This window comes from Mobula birostris, chromosome 4 (assembly GCF_030028105.1).
Source record: "Mobula birostris isolate sMobBir1 chromosome 4, sMobBir1.hap1, whole genome shotgun sequence".
NCBI classification, from domain to species: Eukaryota; Metazoa; Chordata; class Chondrichthyes; order Myliobatiformes; family Myliobatidae; genus Mobula; species Mobula birostris.
The window spans coordinates 88,357,434-88,378,691 of NC_092373.1; the positions used below are offsets into that span (position 1 = coordinate 88,357,434).

Sequence of the window (21,258 nt, forward strand, 5' to 3'; positions counted from 1 at the left end):
ATTGGTGAATCTGTGCAAGTCATTGCCACAGAGGGCACTGCAGGCCAGGTCATTATTGGTATACTTCAGACAAAGATTGATAGGTACTTGTTTGGTAAAGGGGTTAAGGGTCTGTCTGTCTGTATCTTGTTTTACGGCGGTTGGCATCCAGCTTAATGGTGCATTACCGCCACCCTCTGCTCCAGAATGTGCACTAGACATACATTCTAAATTCCTTCACCCAATCGCACGCACGCGCACACACACACACACACACACACATATATATATATATACAAACCTACACTTCACCCTCCCATCTTTGACCATCCTAGTATCCTATTCCTGTTTATTCATCATATTCTATAAAAAATCCCTGTACTCCTTAAAAACGCTAAAAATACCCGGACGTGCTCTCTCACCCATGCCCAGCAGGGGTTAAGGGTTCCAGGAAGAAGGTAGTAAAGTAAGGTGAAAAATAAAATCAGCAATGTTTGAATGGCAGAGCAGATTCAATGGACCAAATGGCCTGATTCTGCTTTTGTATCTTAAAGTCTTTTAAAAAAAAGTACATGTAATGGCAGGTTCCATGACTGGATCACGCTTCTCAGGTCTTTAGTTGGGCTAACACTTTGGCACCATTCCAATAAGGTCCATACATAACATGATGACATTTAGCTAACCTGAGTCCCTAAAGCAGGAGAGTTGCAAAAACTGTCAATTTTTCGGTAGGATTGGCCTTAGTTACCACACATTCCTATCCCCACAATGGTGAGTGGTGCTTCTGGCGTCTATTTCTGATGGATTGGCTTTCACATGCAAGAGAAGTCAGGCTCAGTGTGCCTGTTAATCCAACAGCTGTCGCAGAGTGGAATTACCCCTTGTTCAATGTTCAGGCTGGGATTCTCACTGTGACTGCTTGATTTGTTTCAATATTGGGCAGCTGTCTACACACTATCACTTTGCTCCCAATGGAAAAACATCTACCAAATATTTTCTGTTACTTTTGCAACAATTCATTCATGCCACGAAGGCTGACCTCCCCGTAATTGTGTGAAAAAATACTTCTCAGTGAAAAATACTTTGAGTAATCTGGCATCTAGCTCCTTCATTAACATGAAGTGTGAGCCAGGGGTGCAGATTGAATGCAGGGCCTGTACAAGTGCGAGGGGTTTGGACCGAGATCTGGCTAAGAACAGGTACTGCACGCCCTGCAGCCAGAAGTATGTTAAGGTTTGGAATACCAGAGGTCAGCAGTGTAGGAGGTCATGCAGTCACAACCGGGCTCTGGAGTGACATCACACACACGCACATTGGTAGATCCATTAACCTGGCTGTACTTTTACTTACGGTGTACAGACAGAGACCGAAGATCACAGCACCAGTGGTGAGGACTAAGAAGGACTAAGGAAGGCAGAGGAGAGCTGACAGGACTGCTTTGAATCAGTGGACTGGACGATATTAAGGGATTTATCTTCGAATCTGGATGAATATGCCACTGACTTCAAGACTTCTGTGGCTGAGTGTATGCAGTCTGCTGAGGGCTAGATCTGTGGCATTCAAGACTGGTCATCCAGAACCTTACCAGAAGTCCAGGTATGACCTATGGAAGGCTATTTTCAGAGCAAAAATAGAACAATTCCAATCAAAGTTAGAGATGGAATCAGATGGACTGGAGCTCTGGCAGGGTTTGCAGGCCATTACTTCCTACGGGGCAGAGCCTAATATCCTGAATGGCTGTGATATTTCACTCCTAGATGAACTCAATGCCTTTAATGTACACTTTGAAAGGGAGAATAAGCTACTGTGTGAATCCCTGTAGCATCTGGTGACCCTGTGATCCCTGTCCCAGAAGCTGGAATCAGAAAATCTTTCAGGAGAGTGAACCTCTCTGATAGTGTATCTGGTAGGGCACTGAAAACCTGTGCCAACCAACTGGCAGGAGTGTTCAAAGACATCTTTATCTTTCATTGCTGCAGTTGGAGGTTCCCACCTGCTTCAAGGGGGTGACAATCATACCAGTGCCAAGAAGAGCAGGGTGAGCTGCCTCAGTGACTATCACCCAGTGGCACTCATACCTATATGTGAAGTGCTTTGAAATGTTGGTCAGGGCCAGAATCAACTCCTACCTAAGCAAAGATCTGGATCCTTTGCAATTTGCCTACCTCTACAATAGGTCTGCAGCAAATGAAATCATTCAACCTTGGATCACTTGGAAAACAGCAATACCTTTTGTTAGGCTGCTGTTTATTCATTACAGCTCAGTGTTCAACACCATCATACCCTCAGTATTAATCAACAAGTTCCAAAACTTGGCCTCTGGACCTCCCTCTGCAAATGGATCCTTGACTTCCTTATTGGGAGACCACAGTCAGTGTAGATTGGAAATAACATCTTCTTGCTGACTATCAACACTGGTACACCTCAAGGATGCGTGCTTAGCCCACTGCTGCATTCTCTATACACCCATGATTGTGTGGCTTGGCACAGCTCAAAAGTGATCAATACATTTGCAGATGACAACTATTGTTGGCGTAATTTCAGATGGTGACGAGGAGGCATACAGGAGTGAGACAGATCAGCTGGTTGAGTGGTGTTACAACAACAACCTTGCACTCAGTATCATTAAAACCAAGGAATTGGTTGTGTACTTCAGGAAGGGGAAATTGAGGGAACACACACCAGTCCTCATTGAGGAATCAACAGTAGAAAGTGTGAGCAGTTTCAAGTTGCTGGATGTCAACATCTCTGAAGATCTGTCCTGGGCTCAACATATTGATGCAATTACAAAGAATGCATGACATTAGCTACAGTATATATTTCATTACGTGTTTGAAGATAGTTGGTACTTCACCAAAGACTCTAGTAAATTTCTACAGATGAGCATTCTAACTGATGACATCACTGGTATGGAGGGGCCACGGCACAGGATTGGAGAAAGCTGCAGGAAGTTGCAAACTCAGGCAGTTCTATCATGGATGGTAGCCGCCCAGCATGGAGGACATTTTCAAAAGGTAATGCCTCATAAAGGCAGCATCTGTCATTTGTGTCCTCCATCACCCAGGACACATTCTCTTCTCTTTGCTACCATCAAGTAGGAGGTACAGGAGCCTGATGACACACACTCAATGTTTCAGGAACAGCTTCTTCTCTTCCACCATCAGATATCTGAATGGATGATTCAATCAACTTACACTACCTCAGTTTTGTTGCCTTCTTTCTGACCACTTATTTAATTTAATAGTGTATTAATTTAATGTAATTATTAATGGAACTTGTCAAGCTTATTGTCATACGCACAAGTACACGTATGCACAGGCGCAATGAAAATCTTACTTGCACATCGCATCCTCCAAGCAGCATCCAAAAGAAAAACAAATTATACGCAATTTTTACAAGAACAGAATAAGAACAAAAAAAAAAGTTAATTTCAGTGGGAAGTGGTCAGATTGTTGCCAAGCTACAGTGATTAGGGTCTTGCCAGTAGGGTTGTGAATTGAATGGATGAAAGGAAGTAGCTGTTGTTTTTATTTATTTATTGAGATAGAACACGGAATAGGTCCTTCCCGCCCTCAAGTCACACCACCCAGCAAACACTGATTTAACCCTAGCCTAATTATGGGACAACATTCAATGACCAATTAACCTACCAAATGGTACGCCTTTGGATTGTGGGAGGAAACCCACATGGTCACGGGAAGAACATATCAACTCCTTACAGACAGCGGTGGGAATTGAACCTGGTAATGTGAAACTTCAGGCTTCTCTACCTCCTGCCTGATGGTAGTTGCAAGAAGATGGCCTGGTCAGGACGGTGGGGATCTTGGATGTTGCCTTCTTCAGGCAGCAGCTCCTGTAGGTGCTACCAATAGTGTGGATGAACATGCCTGTAGTGTCATTGGGAGAGTCCACTCCTCTCTGTAGTTTATTGACTGTAATGAAGCGGGATCTAAAGCCAAACCTGGTAGTTATTAGTGTGGCCATCAAACTTTACAACTCCTCCCTTGGAGGGTCAGACACCCTGAGCCAATAGGCTGGTCCTGGACTTATTTCCTGGCATAATTTACATGTTACTGTTTAATTATTTATGGTTTTATTACTATTTAATTATTTATGGTGCAACTGTAAGAAAAGCCAATTTCCCTCGCGATCAATAAAGTATGACTACGACTACTGAGCTGTGACTAAAGCAAATGAATGAGTGATAATTACAAATGGTTCTACTTATCTGAAGAACAAGCACTCAGCTGCATTTGTTGTTTCAAACCCACCAAAGTTAAGCTGTTTAACCGGTGCTGTGGCCCACAACTCTGCATAAGCTGTCAGATGTGCAAGTACGGGGGATGATGATGCATCAGGAAGGTTGAGTCTGTCAATTGAATGAGACATGGTCAAGAGATTCAGTTGTTGTTCAGCCCAAACATCAGAATGATGCAGAAATGTGATCTAAGTGACTTTGACCATTGAGTGATTATTAGTGCCAGACGGGGTAGATTGAGTATCTCAGAAGCTGTTGTTTTATTGGGATTTTCACACTCAACAATCTCTGGAGTTTACAGAGAATGGTGTGAGAAACAAAAAACACATTGTGAGTGGCAGTTCTATGGGAGAAAATGTCTTGTTTGTGAGAGAGGTCAAAGGAGAATGGTTAGGCTGATTCAATGGTTAGACAGATTCATAACTCAAATAACCACACATTAGAACAGTGGTGTGCAGAAGAGCATCTCTGAACACACAACACATTAAACCTTGAAGTGGATGGGCTACGCAGCAGAAGACCACAAACATTCACTCAGCAATCTTATTAAGGTCAGGAGGTATCTATCAAAATGGCCACTGAGTGTAGTGGATGAAGGAAAAGGCAATTAATTTAAATCTTGTATATTATGGATTATTCTAAATTTTAACTTATCAAACATTATTTTCTAAAATGGTTTTTAAATTAATAAATGTTGACAAAGCTTGTCGTGGGTTTGTCAGATTAACCAGATATTTTGGGGCCAGGACTACCCAGTTGCATCACCAGAGACCCCTTTGTTGCTCACTCCGTGCTCCTGTGATCTGACATATGATAGAGGGATTTTGGGGGCGGTGGGGTGGTGGGCTTGTTAGCTAACAAAGTGGGCCTACAAATCAAATACATTGAGTGAGCACCACAGTTTTGAAGATAACGATTGAATTGCTACTGTTTGTCATGTTCTTGAGTGACAAGGGTTTTCAACTAAGTCAGGCGTATCAGATTCCGGCAAAAATCAATCCTATTAGACTTCTGCTTCATTCCTTATTTTCTGGATAGCTTTAAGGAGACTGATCTGGTCATTGGTGCACTGGTAGAGCCACTGCCTTGCAGCTCCGGGAAACCGGGTTCAATCCTGACCTGGGTACTGACTCTGTGGAGTTTCATGTTCTCCCTATGATCTCATGGCTTTCCTACCTCATCTCAAAGATATGGTATCGAAGGTTAATTGGCATCTCTGGAATCTGGAGTGGGGGTAGTTGATGCTAATATGGGGGCAATAAAATGGTTTAGTGTGTGTTTAGTGTAGGTGGGTGGTGGATGGCCAGCACAATCGGCTGAAGGGTCTGTTTCCATGCTGTGCAACTCTATTTGGTGCAGGCTATGCTAAAACTTCATTGCTTCTACATTCACTGGGAGGGCCGGGATAAAAACTCTGATAATTCAAAATCAGTCTGATTAGAAATCCTCACGGTTTGGCTTCTGACTCACCAGAAAGTAGATTCCTATATTGTCCCAAGACTTGCGAGTCCATACAGTGTTGTGAAATTCACCAGGGCTGTCAGTGCCCTGAGACTCACTGGTGCCAGTTTCCAGTTCCCATGGTCTCTGAATCTCATAGTTCACCGAAGAATTTATTATAATGCTGTGCAACACTTTTAGATTAGTTTTTTTAATTGTGTTTGGGAATATAAATAACAGCCAGCCGTCCAAAAGTTCATGAGGATGACATCACCGAAGTCTTGAGCATGTTGGATTATCAGAATTTTACTCCTCCATTTTAGAAACCTTATTAATTTATCACGGTGCTTTCAAATTCCCTGACATCTTTCTGCACCTCTGTATCTCAGCTTCTAATGTGTCTGTTCATTTTCCTTCCTTTTTATCTGTACTGAAGCGATGTGGTAGCTTAGTGGCCTGCGTAACCCTATAACAGTGACAGCCATCCGGGTTGAATTCCCAGCACTGTCTGTAAGTCATTGTCACATTCTCCTTGTGACCACTTGGGATTCCTCTGGGTGCTTCAGTTTCCACCCACGTTCCAAAGACATACGGGTTAGTAGGTTAGTTGGGCACATGGGTGTATTTGGACAGTGTGGACTTATTGAGATGCAACAATCTGTTACTATGTTGTCTCTCTAAATCAATATAAATAAAATCTCTATCTTCTTGAAGCTTGTTACGCCTCATACTGGTGAATGAGCGTTTGGGAGACCGGCAGGATGGATGCAGATGCATTTGCTGTCCACTGCAGGCTTCATGCATCTAATGCTAGGTGGAACAGGGCATGCTGTCTCCGCCTCGCCCTGTCTTGCCCTCGCCCCATCTCCGCCTCGCCCTCGCCCCCTTCTCTCTCACCAACTCCCTCAACCCTCCCCTCATCTCCCCTGCCTTCCCCCACCACACCCCCTCTCTCTATCTCTCTCACACTCCCCCTAACTCCCTGAGCCACGACAATTGAGCTTCAGGGTTGAGCCGAGTACCATGCCCTTCCCTCCCCCTCAGTCCGCGAGCCTGGGTTGAGCCGAGTGGAGAGCTCTCCTCTCCCCCTTGCTCACTGAGCGGCAACATTTGGTGGTCTGGGCTCAGCCGAGTGGAGCTGGGAGCGCTGGACAGACTCTCATTTACTCATTGAGTCTGTGAGGCCAACTGGCGGCTGTTTTTCCTGCGCCTGCTCGCTTTCTCCCACCTCATCTATTTCTGTGATATTCTCCCAGCACTCTTGTTTTCATTTTCCAGTAATGAACAGTTCGGGTTACAGGCAGGTCTCCAGAACGGAACATTATTGTAATTTAGAGCCTGCCTTGAATGTCCGCATATCTACAGGTGGTACCACAATAAATAAATAGCATTTAAGCATGTTTGAGTACATTTATAAATTACTAGTGTTGAAAGGGTGCTATTGTCTATTCAAATGTCCCTTTATACTTTGGCCACCACTGCTTTCACATGTTGAGCCTCCATTTGCTTATTTTGTGGCATTGCAGTCACTCCCCAGTGCCCTGAAGGAACTGGAAAGGAACAGGCTGTGAAGGTGAAAAGTTTTCTAGTAGAATAAAAGTGATGTCTGAATCAGGATGCAGCATCTTCAGGAAGAGCACAACAGCAATGTTTAAGGGGCATTTTGACAGACACGTGAATTGGTGGGAATGGGGGGATACAGAACATGTGCTGGAAGGTGCGATGAGTTCGATTGTCATCGTGGATTGCATGGGCATCGTGTGCTCCTGTTCTTTGCTGTTCTGTCCGCGTGTTGGAAAAGGACAACAGAGTGAGGCAACTCCAGTATCATTTCAAAATGTGATACTCATTTCTTTTATCTCAAAACATTAGCTTGTGTGAAGCTAATTGCCTTTTGGTTCACAACTTATAAATTGGGTTTATAAAATAAAGTGTATTTCTGAAAAGGAGTAGATTGCTAATATTTGAATATGCTGTATAAGGAATGCGAAGAAGCCACTTGCCCACCATTTCCCACACTTACTCACTTACTATTTTACACCATTTCCCACACATCAATAGCAAGCCTTAATTGTTCTCTCACTTGGTTATCTTCCTCAGATGTTCATTGCTTTGCCCTTTGGTGAAATGTTTCAGTTGGACTGCCAACTCATTCCTTTCTACATGCTATCTTTCTTTGTTTAACTGCCCATCATTACACCTGTGAGTGAGATGGAGAAGTGGTTGAAAGTCCTGGTTCAAGTCAAGAGGGGATAAGGGAAATTTTATGCAAAGGATTAGGATGTGTAATATATCCTCTTTAGTTCCAGCAAGGGTTAAGACTGTTGTTAACAAAGTTTATTCTTTTCCTTTGGCAGAGGCTTTTAAATCATTGATACACATTGCAACCAATCACACCAACTCTATGTTCAAGACAGGGTACAGAACAATGGCAAAGGAAGCTTCAGAGGTGGTGAAGGGGTTCTTTACTGACATCTCTCTCTATGTTCTGGATTTGGACGCAAGCATTGAAGACATTGTCCTGAGTTTCTTTGATAGCCTCTTTCCATTGGTTTTCAATCGCCTGATACACCCAGGGCTCAGTGATGTTTCTGTGGATTATTCAGAGTGCCTTCGATTGACCAGACAGGATATCAACCCCTTTGGTTCCTACCCTGTGAAGATGGCAGCTGAACTGTCCAGGCCCCTCCAGGCAATGAAGACTCTTCTACAAGCCTTGAACATAGGGAGTGAGGTGATAAACATGACTGAAAATGTTGCTTTCACCCGGGAATGTACCAGAGCCTTGGTGAAGATGGAATACTGCTCTCACTGCCATGGACTGACTCTGATCAAACCTTGCGTCGCCTACTGTCTCAACGTCATGCGGGGCTGCCTGGCTAACGTTGCGGATATCGATCTGCACTGGCGGGATTACATTTCCACTCTGGACGAGCTCACCAGTGTTATTATGGGGTCGCGAGGTGTGGAGCAAGCGTTGCTCAGGGTGGCCCCACTTGTGAATGAAGCTATTTTGCAAGCCCAGCTGAATGGACCGAAGATTTCCACAACAGTAAGTAAAAAAAAATTATTGCAATGTCTTCCTGCCATGTCTTATTAAAGCCGGCGATAGGATAAAATGTATGCTCCCCATTTTTACGCATGGTCATGTTGCATATTTTTGTCTTTGTTCATATCATTTTATATTTAAACTATTGAATGTTTTACTCTCTATCATTAAATTTATCTGTGTCCTCTCAAAGTTCAGAGTAAATTAATTATCAAAGTACCTGTACATGTCACCATATACAACCCTGAGATTCATTTTCTTGTGGGCATCTGCAGTAAGTACAAAGAAACACAATAGAATCAATTTTAAAAACCACACGCAGCAAGACAGTCAAACAACCAATGTTCAAAAGACAACAAACTGCAAATAGAAAAAGAATAAAAGCAATCATTTATATCATTGGTAATATATTAATGGCACCTGGTAAGATGGCACCCATGACAACAATCTGTTGTTCTGCTGTCCCTCCCCCACTCTGGCGCCTCTCTCCTCAGACCTCTTTGTGGAACATATTAATTACATTTCCTTTAAAATATCTATACTTCAAAAGTGTCTCATTAATACTGTGAGCAACATACTGATGTGAAGAAAAGAGTTTTATATTCACCTTGAGGTAAGAAAGAACATTTCTGCTCCCAAGGATATCTGTCCGATAATGCTTCCCTCCTTTCCCTGCCTCTTCTCCCCTCCCCTTCTCCTTTCCCCTTCTTTTCCCCTCTTCCCACCCCTCTCTTCCCCCACCCCTCTTTCCCCTCGCACTCTCCCTCTCCTTCAGTCTCTGGTTCACACTTGCACACACCCACACACCTTTATCACAAACGCAGCCCCCTTGTGTTTGACCCTCCACCTTGGGGAAAAAGACTGAATATCTGCCTGGTATAATTAATATCTCTTCCCAACTTTTGTACTTAATGGCCTGGCTAGAGAAGGCAAATATGCTATGTGCTTTCTTTATCACTTGATTGCCTTGTTTCCGTCTTGAGGAAGATATGGCTGGACGCCGAGATCCCTATGTACTTCGGTGCCCTTTAGGATCCCGCCTTATAAAGTGCGCTTTACTCTTGCATTTGACCCCTCAAAATGCAACACTTCACACTTATCTTGAATTAACTCCACTTCCGACGGATTTATATACTGTTGCATTCTTTGCAACCTTCCTCACTATCCACAAGCCCACCAATTTTTCTACTGTCTGCATACTTACTAATTGACCTCGGAACATTTTCATCCAAATTGCATATATTGTGTGTAAGAGGTCCCAGCACTGATCGCTGCAGAATATTTCTGTTGTTAGATGCCTCTCCACCCCTGCCCTCTGTCTTCCGTAGACAAGCTAATTTTGAAACCAATGTCACTATGGATTCTTATTTATAAGTAGCCATTCCCGTTGCAAGCCCAGACAGACTGAAGAACATCTTCTTTACCACTGCTTTCAGACTTAGTCATAGAATCATAGAAAAGTCCAATACAGAAGCAAGCCCTTCAGCCAAAGCTGCCTACTCCCTTTGACTTGCACTGGGACCATAGCCCTCCATACACCTACTGCCCGCGTACTCATCCAAACTTCTCCTAAATGTTGAAGTTGAGCTCGAATACACCACCTGCACTGGCAGCTCATTCCACACTCTCATTAACCTCTGAGTGAAGAAGCTTCTGAAGCGATTGCTCTTTTCAACGTTCCCTTCCTGCTAGTACTGCCACATTCTCGGGCCCTCAGATCTACCCCTTCTACTATCAGTACTTTAGGAATTCCTATTGTACTGCTGCACTTTGTACCGGTCTGTTGTTTCCTGCTTCTCACTGTATATATTTTTGCTATGTATGCTATTCACACCGTAAGCTCCTCCCAGGCAAGGAATTTCACTGCAACACACACAAAATGCTGAAGGACTCAGCAGGTCAGGCAGCATCTCTGGGATTGAATGAACAGCTGATGTTTTGGGACGAGCCCCTTCTTCAGGACTGAGAAGGAAGGGGGAAGATGCCAGAATAAAAAGTGGGAGGGGGGAGGGGAAGGAGGCTACTGGAAGGTGACGGGTGAGGCCGGGTGAGTTGGAAAGGTCAAGGACTGGGGAAGAAGGAATTCTATTTCCCCCTGGTGTATATGACAATAAATTAATCTGAATCTGAAGTAAAGCATAGAAATCTAAAAGGCTGGTCAAGGGCGATGTGGTGGGAATGACAAGGGAGAAGAGTTGTACCTGTAACAGTTGATCTGCTTCAAGAAAAACTGGGTACAGTCAGAAAAGTGGGTAGTGAGTAAGAACGTGTTGTTTTAAGTGTGAATGGAACAATAAAAATGAACAGTAAGCAAAGGATGGAAATCATATTTTTATTCTTCAATAGTCTATCTTCATTTTTTTTTGGTGGTCAGACTGCTGCTTTTTCTCTGGAGAGTTTTCTGACAGGAATACGAGATCCAAGATCACAAGAGCACTAAATAAATAAATAAATCTGGACAATGGCCAGGGCAATTTTGTTTTTACTGTTTTGTGGGAACTCTTCCACAAAAAACATGCAGAAGAGAAGTGTGAGAAGCCTCATTATACCCAGTGGGAAGACGGCTGGCGGATCTCTGTGTCAGTGGGCTGCATGAGTCCTGCTCTGAAAGCAGGCTCTGAGCATGTTTTTTTGTCTGTTGGCAGCTCTCCTGGTTTCAGCCTTGAGGCTTTCAGGGATGACTGGCTGCCACTGGGAGCCGCGGATGCTTGAGAAGATTGAATGGTTACCAGGCAGCAGACATAGACTGCTCTCACTTCTGAGGGAAGGGCTGGGGGGTTGTTTTTGGTTGAGCTCATCATCACTTTTTTAACACCTTGTGTCCCCTTCTTTACCCCCACCAATAAAGAAAGATCAGCCATGCAACGTTTCTAATAGAGGGTGGGGTGTTCGTTGGACAGGTTAGCTGGCTGAGTGGAGCCCTGTTAACTTAACACCACGACCTTCCGCAGTCACCCGTTCCTGTGGAGAAATTTTAATTTGTAAGCTCGTGGTTGTGAGCATGAGGATAAATCATAGAAGATAGAACAGTACAGCAGGGGAAAAGGCCTTCTGGCCATAATGTTGTGCTGAACTAAATTGCTAACCAAATGCCTAACTAAACTACTATTCGCTCCGTAAGCTTCACACAGACAAGGAATTTCACTGCAACACACATGAAATTCCCACACCCTGCACCTTCCATTTCTACCTCCTACCCAAATTCCACAAACCTGCTTGTCCAGATAGACTAATTTTTTAAGTTTGTTCCTGCCACACTGAACTCATATCTGCATACCTTCATTCTGTTTTTTTCTCCCCGGTTCAGTCACTTCCCACCTACATCCGTGACTTCACACGCTCTTGATCTTTTCAAGGATTTCAGGTTCCCTGGCCCTCATCATCTTACTTTTATTAATGATGTCCAGTTCCCCTACACCTCCCTCCCCCACCAGGAAAGTCTCAAAGCTCTATGTTTCTTTCTGGACACCAGACCCAACCAGTTCCCCTCCATCACCACTCTCCTCCACCTCGCGGAACTTGTCCTCACGCTAAGTAATTTCTCCTTTGGCTCCTCCTACTTCCTTCAAACAAAAGGGTAGCTTCGGGCACTCGCTTGGGTCCCAGCTATGCCTGCCTGTTTGTCAGCTATGTGGAACAGTTTATGTTCCAAGCCTAAACTGGTGACTGTCCTGCACTTTTCCTATGCTACATCAGCGAAGGCATTGGTGCTGCTTCCTGTACCTGTGCTGAACTCGTCGATTTCATCCACTTTGCCTCCAACTTCCACCTTGCCCTCAAATTTACCTGGTCTATTTCTGACATCTCCCTCCTCTTTCTCAATCTCACTGTCTCTGTCTCTGGATACAGCTTATCCACCGATGTCTATTATAAACCAACGGACTCTCACAGCTACTTGCAGTATACCTCGTCCTACCCTGTTACTTGTAAAAGCGCCATCCCCTTCTCTCAATTCATTCGTCTGTGCTGTGCCTGCTCTCTGGATGAGGCTTTCATTCTAGAACAAAGGAGATGTCCTTCTTTTTCAAAGAAAGGGGCTTCTCTTTCTCCACCATCAATGTCGTCCTCAACCACGTCTCTTCCATTTCACGCACGTCTGATCTTACCCCATCCTCCTGCCGTGCTACCAGGGATAGGGTTCCTCTTGTCCTCACCTACCACCCCCCACCCCCCCAGCCTCTGCATCCAACACATAATTCTCCAAAACTTCCGCCATCTCCACCTGGATCCCACCACCAAACACATCTTTCTGCTTTCTGCTGGGATCACTCCCTACGCGACTCCCTTGTCTATTCATCCCTCCCCACTGATCTTCCCCCGGCACTTACCCTTGCAAGCGGAACAAGTGCTACACCTGCCCCTACACCTCCTCCCTCACTACCATTCTGGGTCCCAAACAGTCCTTCCAGGTGAGGCAACACTTCATCTGTGAGTCTGTTGGGGTCATATACCATGTCCAGTGCTCCCAGTGTGGCCTCTTGTATGTCGGTGAGACCCGACATAGATTGGAAGACCACTTCACCCAGCATCTACGCTCCATCGGCCAGAACAAGCGGGATTTCCCAGTGGCCATCCATTTTAATTCCATTTTCCATTCTCATTTCGATATGTCCATCAATGGCCTCCTCTACTGTTGGGATCAAGCCACACTTAGGTCGGAGGAACAATACCTTATGTTTTTTTTGGGTAGTCTCCAACCAGATGGTATGAAAATCAATTTTTCAAACTTCCAATAATGCCCTCCCCATCCCACCCCACTTCACCATTTCCCATCCCCTTGTCCCTCTTCTTGTTATCTCCTTGCCCACTCATCGCCTCCCTCTGGTGCTCCTCCGCACCCCACCCTTTTCTTTCTTCCAAGGTCTTCTGTCTCTTTCGCCAATCAACTTCCCAGCTCTTTGCTTCATCCCTCTCCCTCCAAGTTTCACCTATCGCCTAGCATTTCTCTCTCCCTTCCTCCCACCTTTCAGATCTATTCCTCAGCTTTTTTTCTCCAGTCATGCCAAAGGGTTTTGGCCCAAAACATTGACTGTACTTTTTCCCCATAGATGCTGTCTGGCCTGCGGAGTTCCTCCAGCATTTTGTGTGTGTTGCTCGGATTTCCAGCATCTGCAGAGTTTCTTTTGTTTGCCTAACTAAACTAATCCCTCCTGTTTATGTAATGTCCATACCTCTCCACTCTCTGCACATTCACGAGTCTATCTAAGAGCCTTTTAAATGCCTCTATCATATTCCCTCTGCCACCACCCCTGGCAGAACATACCAGACACCCACCACGGTTTTTATATAAAAATGCACCCCTCACATCTCCTTCGAATTTGCCCCTCACCTTAAATGCATACCCTCTAGTATTATACATGGGGAAAGGTGCCAACTGTCTGCCTATGCCAGTTATAACCTTAAAAACCTCCATCAGATCTCCTCTCAAGCTCTGCAGCTCTGGGGAAAACAACCCTAGTTTCTCCAATCTCTCCTTATAGCATGTGCTCTCTAATCCAGACAGCATCCCGGTAAACCTCTTCGGCATCTTCTCCGAAGTTCCATGTCCTTCCTCTAATGGGGGTGACCAGAATTGAGTGTAATTCTCCAAATGCATCCTAACCAGAAAGGTTTTATGTGGGACCAGTCCTACTCTGAGGGCACTAAGACCTTCTCCTCACCCTTGCTATTTTTGTGTCGGGGCTTCATTCCCTTGGCTGCTCCAGATAAGCTTCAAAAGCTACGAGAACGTCGAGCAGACCCCTTGGCCAAGGAAGTCTGTGCCAATCACATTGCTGATTTAAATTAAATCTCTTCTGGCCTGTGTGTTATCCATATCACTAGGAGTCAAGGAGGTTTGGTATGTCACCAGACACTCTCAAATTTCTACAGATATACCGTGGAGAGCATTTTAGCTGGCTGCATCACTGTCTGGTATGGAGGTGGGAGGGCTACTGCAGAGAGTTTTAAACTTAGTCAGCTCCATTATAGGTACTGGCCTCTGTAGTATGCAGGACATCTTCAAGGGGAGATACCGCAAAAATGTGGCATCCATCATGACGGATTACACACACATGGTATATACTTACTGTAATTCACATTTTTTTTCTATTATGTATTATGTAAAAGCCAATATCAGCATTCACTCCTCTCGCGTTCTCTCCCCAAAGGGCTGCCAGCTTCCCCATGCCTTGAATGCTGTATTGTCCCACAGGTCACTCACACACACAGCACCCAAGCGTACCCACACATATGCTTGTGCGTGCACATATACATGTGTATAAATGCGCACGAGACAAACCGTTGTAGAGTTCAGTAGGTCAGGCAGCATCTGTGGAGGGAAATGAAGAGTCAATGTTTCAGGTTGCAACCCTTCACCTAGAACTCGTTTCCCAAACTGGGGTCTGTGGACCCCTTGGTTAATGGTAGGGGTCTATGGCATAAAAAAGGTTGGGAACCCCTGACTTGGAAGGGACAATAATCCAGAAGTGTTGACTGTCCATTTCCCTTCATGGATGCTGCCTGACCCGAGTTCCTCTGGCACTTTGTTCTTGCCAAAAATTCCAACATCTGCAGTATCTTGTGTCTGCACGTAAAAGCACAATAGGCATAGTGAATGCACACACACAGGCAAATGCATACACATTTGTGTGCACAAGCAATGTAGGGAAATAGTTCCATTTAATATCAGAGAAATGTATACAATATACATACTGAAATTCTTGTTCTTCACAGACATCCACAAAAACAGAAGAGTGCCCCACGAATGAGTGACAGTAAAAGTGTTAGAACCCCAAAGCCCCCCCCACTCCCCCCTCCCAAGCGCAAGCTACAGCAAAGCACTGAACCCCCACTTCAGCAAAAAGCATCAGCAAGCAAGCAACAGCAAAGACCCCACTAAGACCATGACCTACAGTACAACAAAAACTAATCATTCGCCCGACAATTCAACATACCACAGGCTCTCTCTCTCCTGAATAAAGGGGCAGAGAGGTGTCATTCAACTACACACATGGGCCATTTAGAACAATGGCACACTTAGATGAATACAAAACCTCAAAAATACCTCACAGTAACACACATCAAAGTTGCTGGTGAACGCAGCAGGCCAGGCAGCATCTCTAGGAAGAGGTACAGTCGACGTTTCAGGCCAAGATCCTTCGTCACCAGCAACTTTTATGTGTGTTGCTTGAATTTCCAGCATCTGCAGAATTCCTGTTGTTTGCGTTTTTAAGTACCTCACAGTAGTATTTTCAGGATAAAATTCTGACACAAAGGGATCAAAATCTTGGCCAACCAATTAGATGTTAATGAACAACCCTGAAAGAGGTGCAAAAGGGTGCTTGTGCCTGGCAATTTTTTAAAAGAAGATCACGGGAACTTCTATCTTAGAAAAGTAATATGTCTGGTGTTCTCGATGTGGGCTCCTCTACATTGGTGAGATCCGTCGGAAATTGGGGGACCACTGCGTCAAGCACCTCCACTTCACCCGCCAAAAGTGGGACTTCCCAAGAGCCAAATATTTTAATTCCCATTCCTGGTTGACATGTTGGTCTGTGGCTTCCTCTTGTGCCAAGATGAGGCCACTCTTTGGGTGGAGGAGCAACAACCTGATGGCATGAATATCGATTTCACCTTCTGGTTAAAAAAAAATTCCCTTTCCCTCCCCTCTTCCTCTATTTCCCTCTCTAGCTTTTTACCTCTTCTCACCTGCCTACACCTCCTCCTGGGTCACCTCCTCCTTCCCTTTGTTCTATGGTCCTCTCTCCTCTCCTATCAGATTCCTTCATCTCCAGCCCTTGACCGTTCCCACCCACTTGGCTTCACCTATCACCTTCCAATGAGCCCTCTTCCACTCCAACCATCTTCTAATTCTGGCTTCCTCTCCCTTCCTTTCCAGTCCTGATGAAGGGCTTGGGTTCAAAATATCGATAGCTTATTCATTTCCAAAGAAGCTGCCTGGCCTGTTGAGCTCTTCCAGCATTTCGTCTGTGTTGCTCTGGATTTCCAGCATCTGCACTTTTTCTCGTGTTTATAACCATATAACAATTACAGCACGGAAACAGGCCATCTCGGCCCTTCTAGTCCGTGCCGAACTCTTACTCTCACCTAGTCCCACCGACCTGCACTCAGCCCATAACTCTCCATTCCTTTCCTGTCCATATATCCATCCAATTTAACTTTAAATGACAACATTGAACCTGCCTCAACCACTTCTGCTGGAAGCTCGTTCCACTCAGCTACCACTCTCTGAGTAAAGAAGTTCCCCCTCATGTTACCCCTAAACTTTTGCCCTTTAACTCTCAACTGATGTCCTCTTGTTTGAATCTCCCCCATTCTCAATGGTAAAAGCCTATCCACGTCAACTCTATCAATCCACCTCATAATTTGAAACACCTCTATCAAGTCCCCCCTCAACCTTCTACGCTCCAAAGAATAAAGACCTAACTTGTTCAACCTTTCTCTGCAATTTAGGAGATGAAACCCAGGCAACATTCTAGTAAATCTCCTCTGTACTCTCTCAATTTTGTTGACATCTTTCCTATAATTCGGTGACCAGAACTATACATAATACTCCAAATTTGGCCTCACCAATGCCTTGTACAATTTTAACATTACATCCCAACTCCTATACTCAATGCTCTGATTAATAAAGGCCAGCATACCAAAAGCTTTCTTCACCACCCTATCCACATGAGATTCCACCTTCAGGGAACTATGCACCATTATTCCTAGATCCCTCTGTTCTACAGCATTCTTCAATGCCCTACCATTTACCATGTATGTCCTATTTTGATTAGTCCTACCAAAATGTAACACCTCACATATTTCAGCATTAAACTCCATCTGCCATCTTTCAGTCTACTCTTCTAACTGTCCTAAATCTCTCTGCAAGCTTTGAAAACCTATCTCATCATCCACAACACCACCTATCTTAGTATCATCTGCATACTTACTAATCCAATTTACCACCTCATCATCCAGATCATTAATATATATGACAAACAACACTGGACCCAGTACAGATCCCTGAGGCACACCACTAGACACTGTCCTCCAATCTGCCACACAGTTATCCACCACTACTCTCTGGCGTCACCCATCCAGCCACTGCTGAATACATTTTACTACTTCGATATTAATGCCTAATGATTGAACCTTCCTAACTAACCTTCCGTGTGGAACCTTGTCAAAGACCTTACTGAAGTCCATATAGACAACATTCACTGCTTTACCCTCGTCAACTTTCCTAGTAACCTCATCAAAAAATTCAATAAAATTTGTCAAATATGACCTTCCATGCACAAATCCATGTTGACTATTCCTAATCAGACCCTGTCTATCCAGATAATTATATATACCATCTCTAAGAATACGTTCCATCAATTTACCCACCACTGATGTCAAACTCACAGGCTGATAATTGCTAGGTTTACTCTTAGAACCCTTCTTAAACAATGGAACCACATGAGCAACACACCAATCCTCCAGCACCATCCCCACTTCTAATGACATTTGAGATATTTCTTTCAGGGCCCCTGCTATTTCCACACTAACTTCCCTCAAGGTCCTAGGGAATAACTTGTCTGGACCCGGAGACTTATCCACTTTTATATTCCTTAAAAGCGCCAGTACTTCCTCTTCTTTAATCGTCATGCTTTCCATAACTACCCTTCTTGTTTCCTTTACCTTACACAATTCAATATGCTTCTCCTTAGTGAATACCGAAGAAAAGAAATTGTTTAAAATCTCCCCCATCTTTTTTGGCTCCGCACACAGCCATCCACTTTGATTCTTTAATTTTATCCCTCACTATCCTTTTGCTATTAATATAACTGTAGAAACCCTTTGGATTTATTTTCACCTTACTTGCTAAAGCAGCCTCAAATCTTCTTTTAGCTTTTCTAATTTCTTTCTTAAGGTTCTTTTTACATTCTTTATATTCCTCGAGCACCTCATTAACTCCAAGCTGCCTATATTTATTGTAGATCCCTCTCTTTTTCCGAACCAAGTTTCCAATATCCTTTGAAAACCATGGCTCTCTCAAACTTTTAACCTTTCCTTTCAACGTAACAGGAACATAAAGATCCTGTACCCACAAAATTTCTCCTTTAAATGACCTCCATTTCTCTATTACATCCTTCCCATAAAACAAATTGTCCCAATCCACTCCTTCTTAATCCTTCCGCATCTTCTCAAAGTTAGCCTTTCTCCAATCAAAAATCTCAACCCTGGGTCCAGTCCTATCCTTCTCCATAATTATATTGAAACTAATGGTATTGAGATCACTAGACCCGAAGTGCTCCCCAACACATATCTCCATCACCTGCCCTATCTCATTCCCTAACAGGAGATCCAGCACTGCCCCTCCTCTAGTTGGTACCTCTATGTATTGCTGCAAAAAACTATCTTGCACACATTTGACAAACTCCAAACCATCCAGCCCTTTTACAGAATAGGCTTCCCAGTCAATGTGTGGAAAATTAAAATCTCCCACAATCACAACCTTGTGCTTACTACAAATATCTGCTATCTCCTTACAAATTTGCTCCTTCAGTTCTCGGTCCCCATTAGGTGGTCTATAATACACCCCTGTAAGCGCCACTACATCTTTCCAATTCTTCAGTTCCACCCAAATAGCCTCCCTGGACGAGTCCACTAATCTATCCTGCCAGAGCACCACTGTTATATTTTCTCTGACAAGCAATGCAACACCTCCCCCTCTTGCCCCTCCTATTCTATCACAGCTGAAGCAACAAAATCCTGGAATATTTAGTTGCCAATCACACCCCTCCTGCAACCACATTTCACTAATAGCTACAACATCATGTTTCCAGGTATCAATCCATACTCTAAGCTCATCCACCATTCTTACAATGCTCCTAGCATTAAAATAGATGCACTTAAGAAACTCTCCACTTCTTGCTCTGTGTTTATCCTTAATGGAGCAAACAACTTTGTTACCTTTCTCTTCCTTGTCCCCCACATCTTTGGTCTGAGTGCTCCTGATCTCTGTCCCCTGCCTATCCTCCCTCACACACTGTCTACTAGCTTTCTCTATTTGTGAACTAACCTCCTCTATCCTCTCTTTAATTTGATTCCCACCCCCCAACCATTCTAGTTTAAAGTCTCCCCAGTAGCCTTCGCAAATCTCCCTGCCAGGATATTGGTCCCCCAAAGATTCAAGTGCAACCCGTCCTTTTTGTACAGTTCACACCTGCGCCAAAAGAAGTCCCAATAATTCAAAAACTTGAGTCCCTGCCCCCTGCTCCAATCCCTCAGCCATGCATTTATCCTCCACCTCATTTCATTCCTACTGTCACTGTCGCGTAGCACGGGCAGTAATCCGGGGATTACTACCTTTGTGGTCCTTTTTCTCAACTTCCTTCCTAACTCCCTATATTCTCCTTTCAGGACCTCTCCCCTTTTCCTACCTATGTCATAGGTACCTATATGTACCATGACCTCTGGCTCCTCTCCCTCCCACTTCAGGATATCTTGGATGCGATCAGAAACATCTCGGACCCTGGCACCAAGGAGGCAAACTACCATCCGGGTCTCCAGACTGCGTCCACAGAATCGCCTATCTGACCCCCTAACTATCGAGTCCCCTATTACTACTGCCCTCCTCTCCATTTCCCTATCCTTCTGAGCTACAGGGCCAGACTCTGTGCCAGAGGCACGGCCACTGTCGCTTCCCCCAAGTAAGCTGTCCCCCCCAACAGTACTCAAACAGGAGTACCTATTGTCAAGGGGCACAGCCACTGAGGTACTCTCTATTACGTGACTCTTCCTCTTCGCCCTCCTAACCATGACCCACTTGTCTGCCTCCCGTTGCCCCCATGTGACCACCTGCCTGTAACTCCTCTCTATCAACTCCTCACTCTCCCTGACCAGACGAAGGTCATCGAGCTGCAGCTCCAGTTCCCCAATGCAATCTCTTAGGAGCTGTATCTCGGCGCACCTGGCGCAGATGTGCACGTCTGGGAGGCTGGGAGACTCCACAACCTCCCACATCCGACACCGAGAACAACAAACTGCCCTCACACTCATACTGCCCCTCTCCTCAAATAACACACAAAATGAATACCAAGCCTTCCTCGCCTCGCCCGTTTCTGCCTAAACCCGTTGAGCCAAAGCCCTTAAGCCTTTCCTCTGCTCCCGGCTCACTCCGCAGTGTGCAAATGACGCTGCCCACTGTATAAGGTACTGTTCCTTTTAATCTTCCGCGCTTCACTTCCCGACATCACACGCCTGCGCTGTCCCGCCTCTCTGAATGCCGATGGGAAAAAAACCCGAAAAATTCAAAATGGCTTCCCCCGCACTCCGGCTCCGAATCTCAGACCTCCTTCTCTGAATTAAACCCGAATCAGGATTTCTGTCCAGTTATTGGTTAGTTTCTTCTGTTTGCTTACAGCCAACTTTCATGTCGAAATTTATTCAGAATTGGATTTAGTTAGATTTTTCTTGATGGCATCTTTCCCAGATTTGCGGCCCCCTGAAATGCATTGTTACTGTATTTTTTTTACTTTGGTATAGCACTGAGCAATGA

General features: G+C 44.6%; 1 protein-coding gene across 4 annotated transcripts in view; it reads left to right on the forward strand.

Moving 5' to 3' along the window:
• The window catches only part of LOC140196465 (glypican-5-like), a 648,398-nt gene that overhangs the window by 165,807 nt on the left and 461,333 nt on the right, over positions 1 to 21,258 (forward strand). For all 4 annotated transcript variants that reach the window (XM_072255728.1, XM_072255729.1, XM_072255730.1 and 1 more), the window contains exon 3: positions 8,035 to 8,729. In XM_072255728.1, the coding sequence (XP_072111829.1) occupies positions 8,035 to 8,729 (695 nt within the window). The remainder of the gene's footprint in view (positions 1 to 8,034; positions 8,730 to 21,258) is intronic.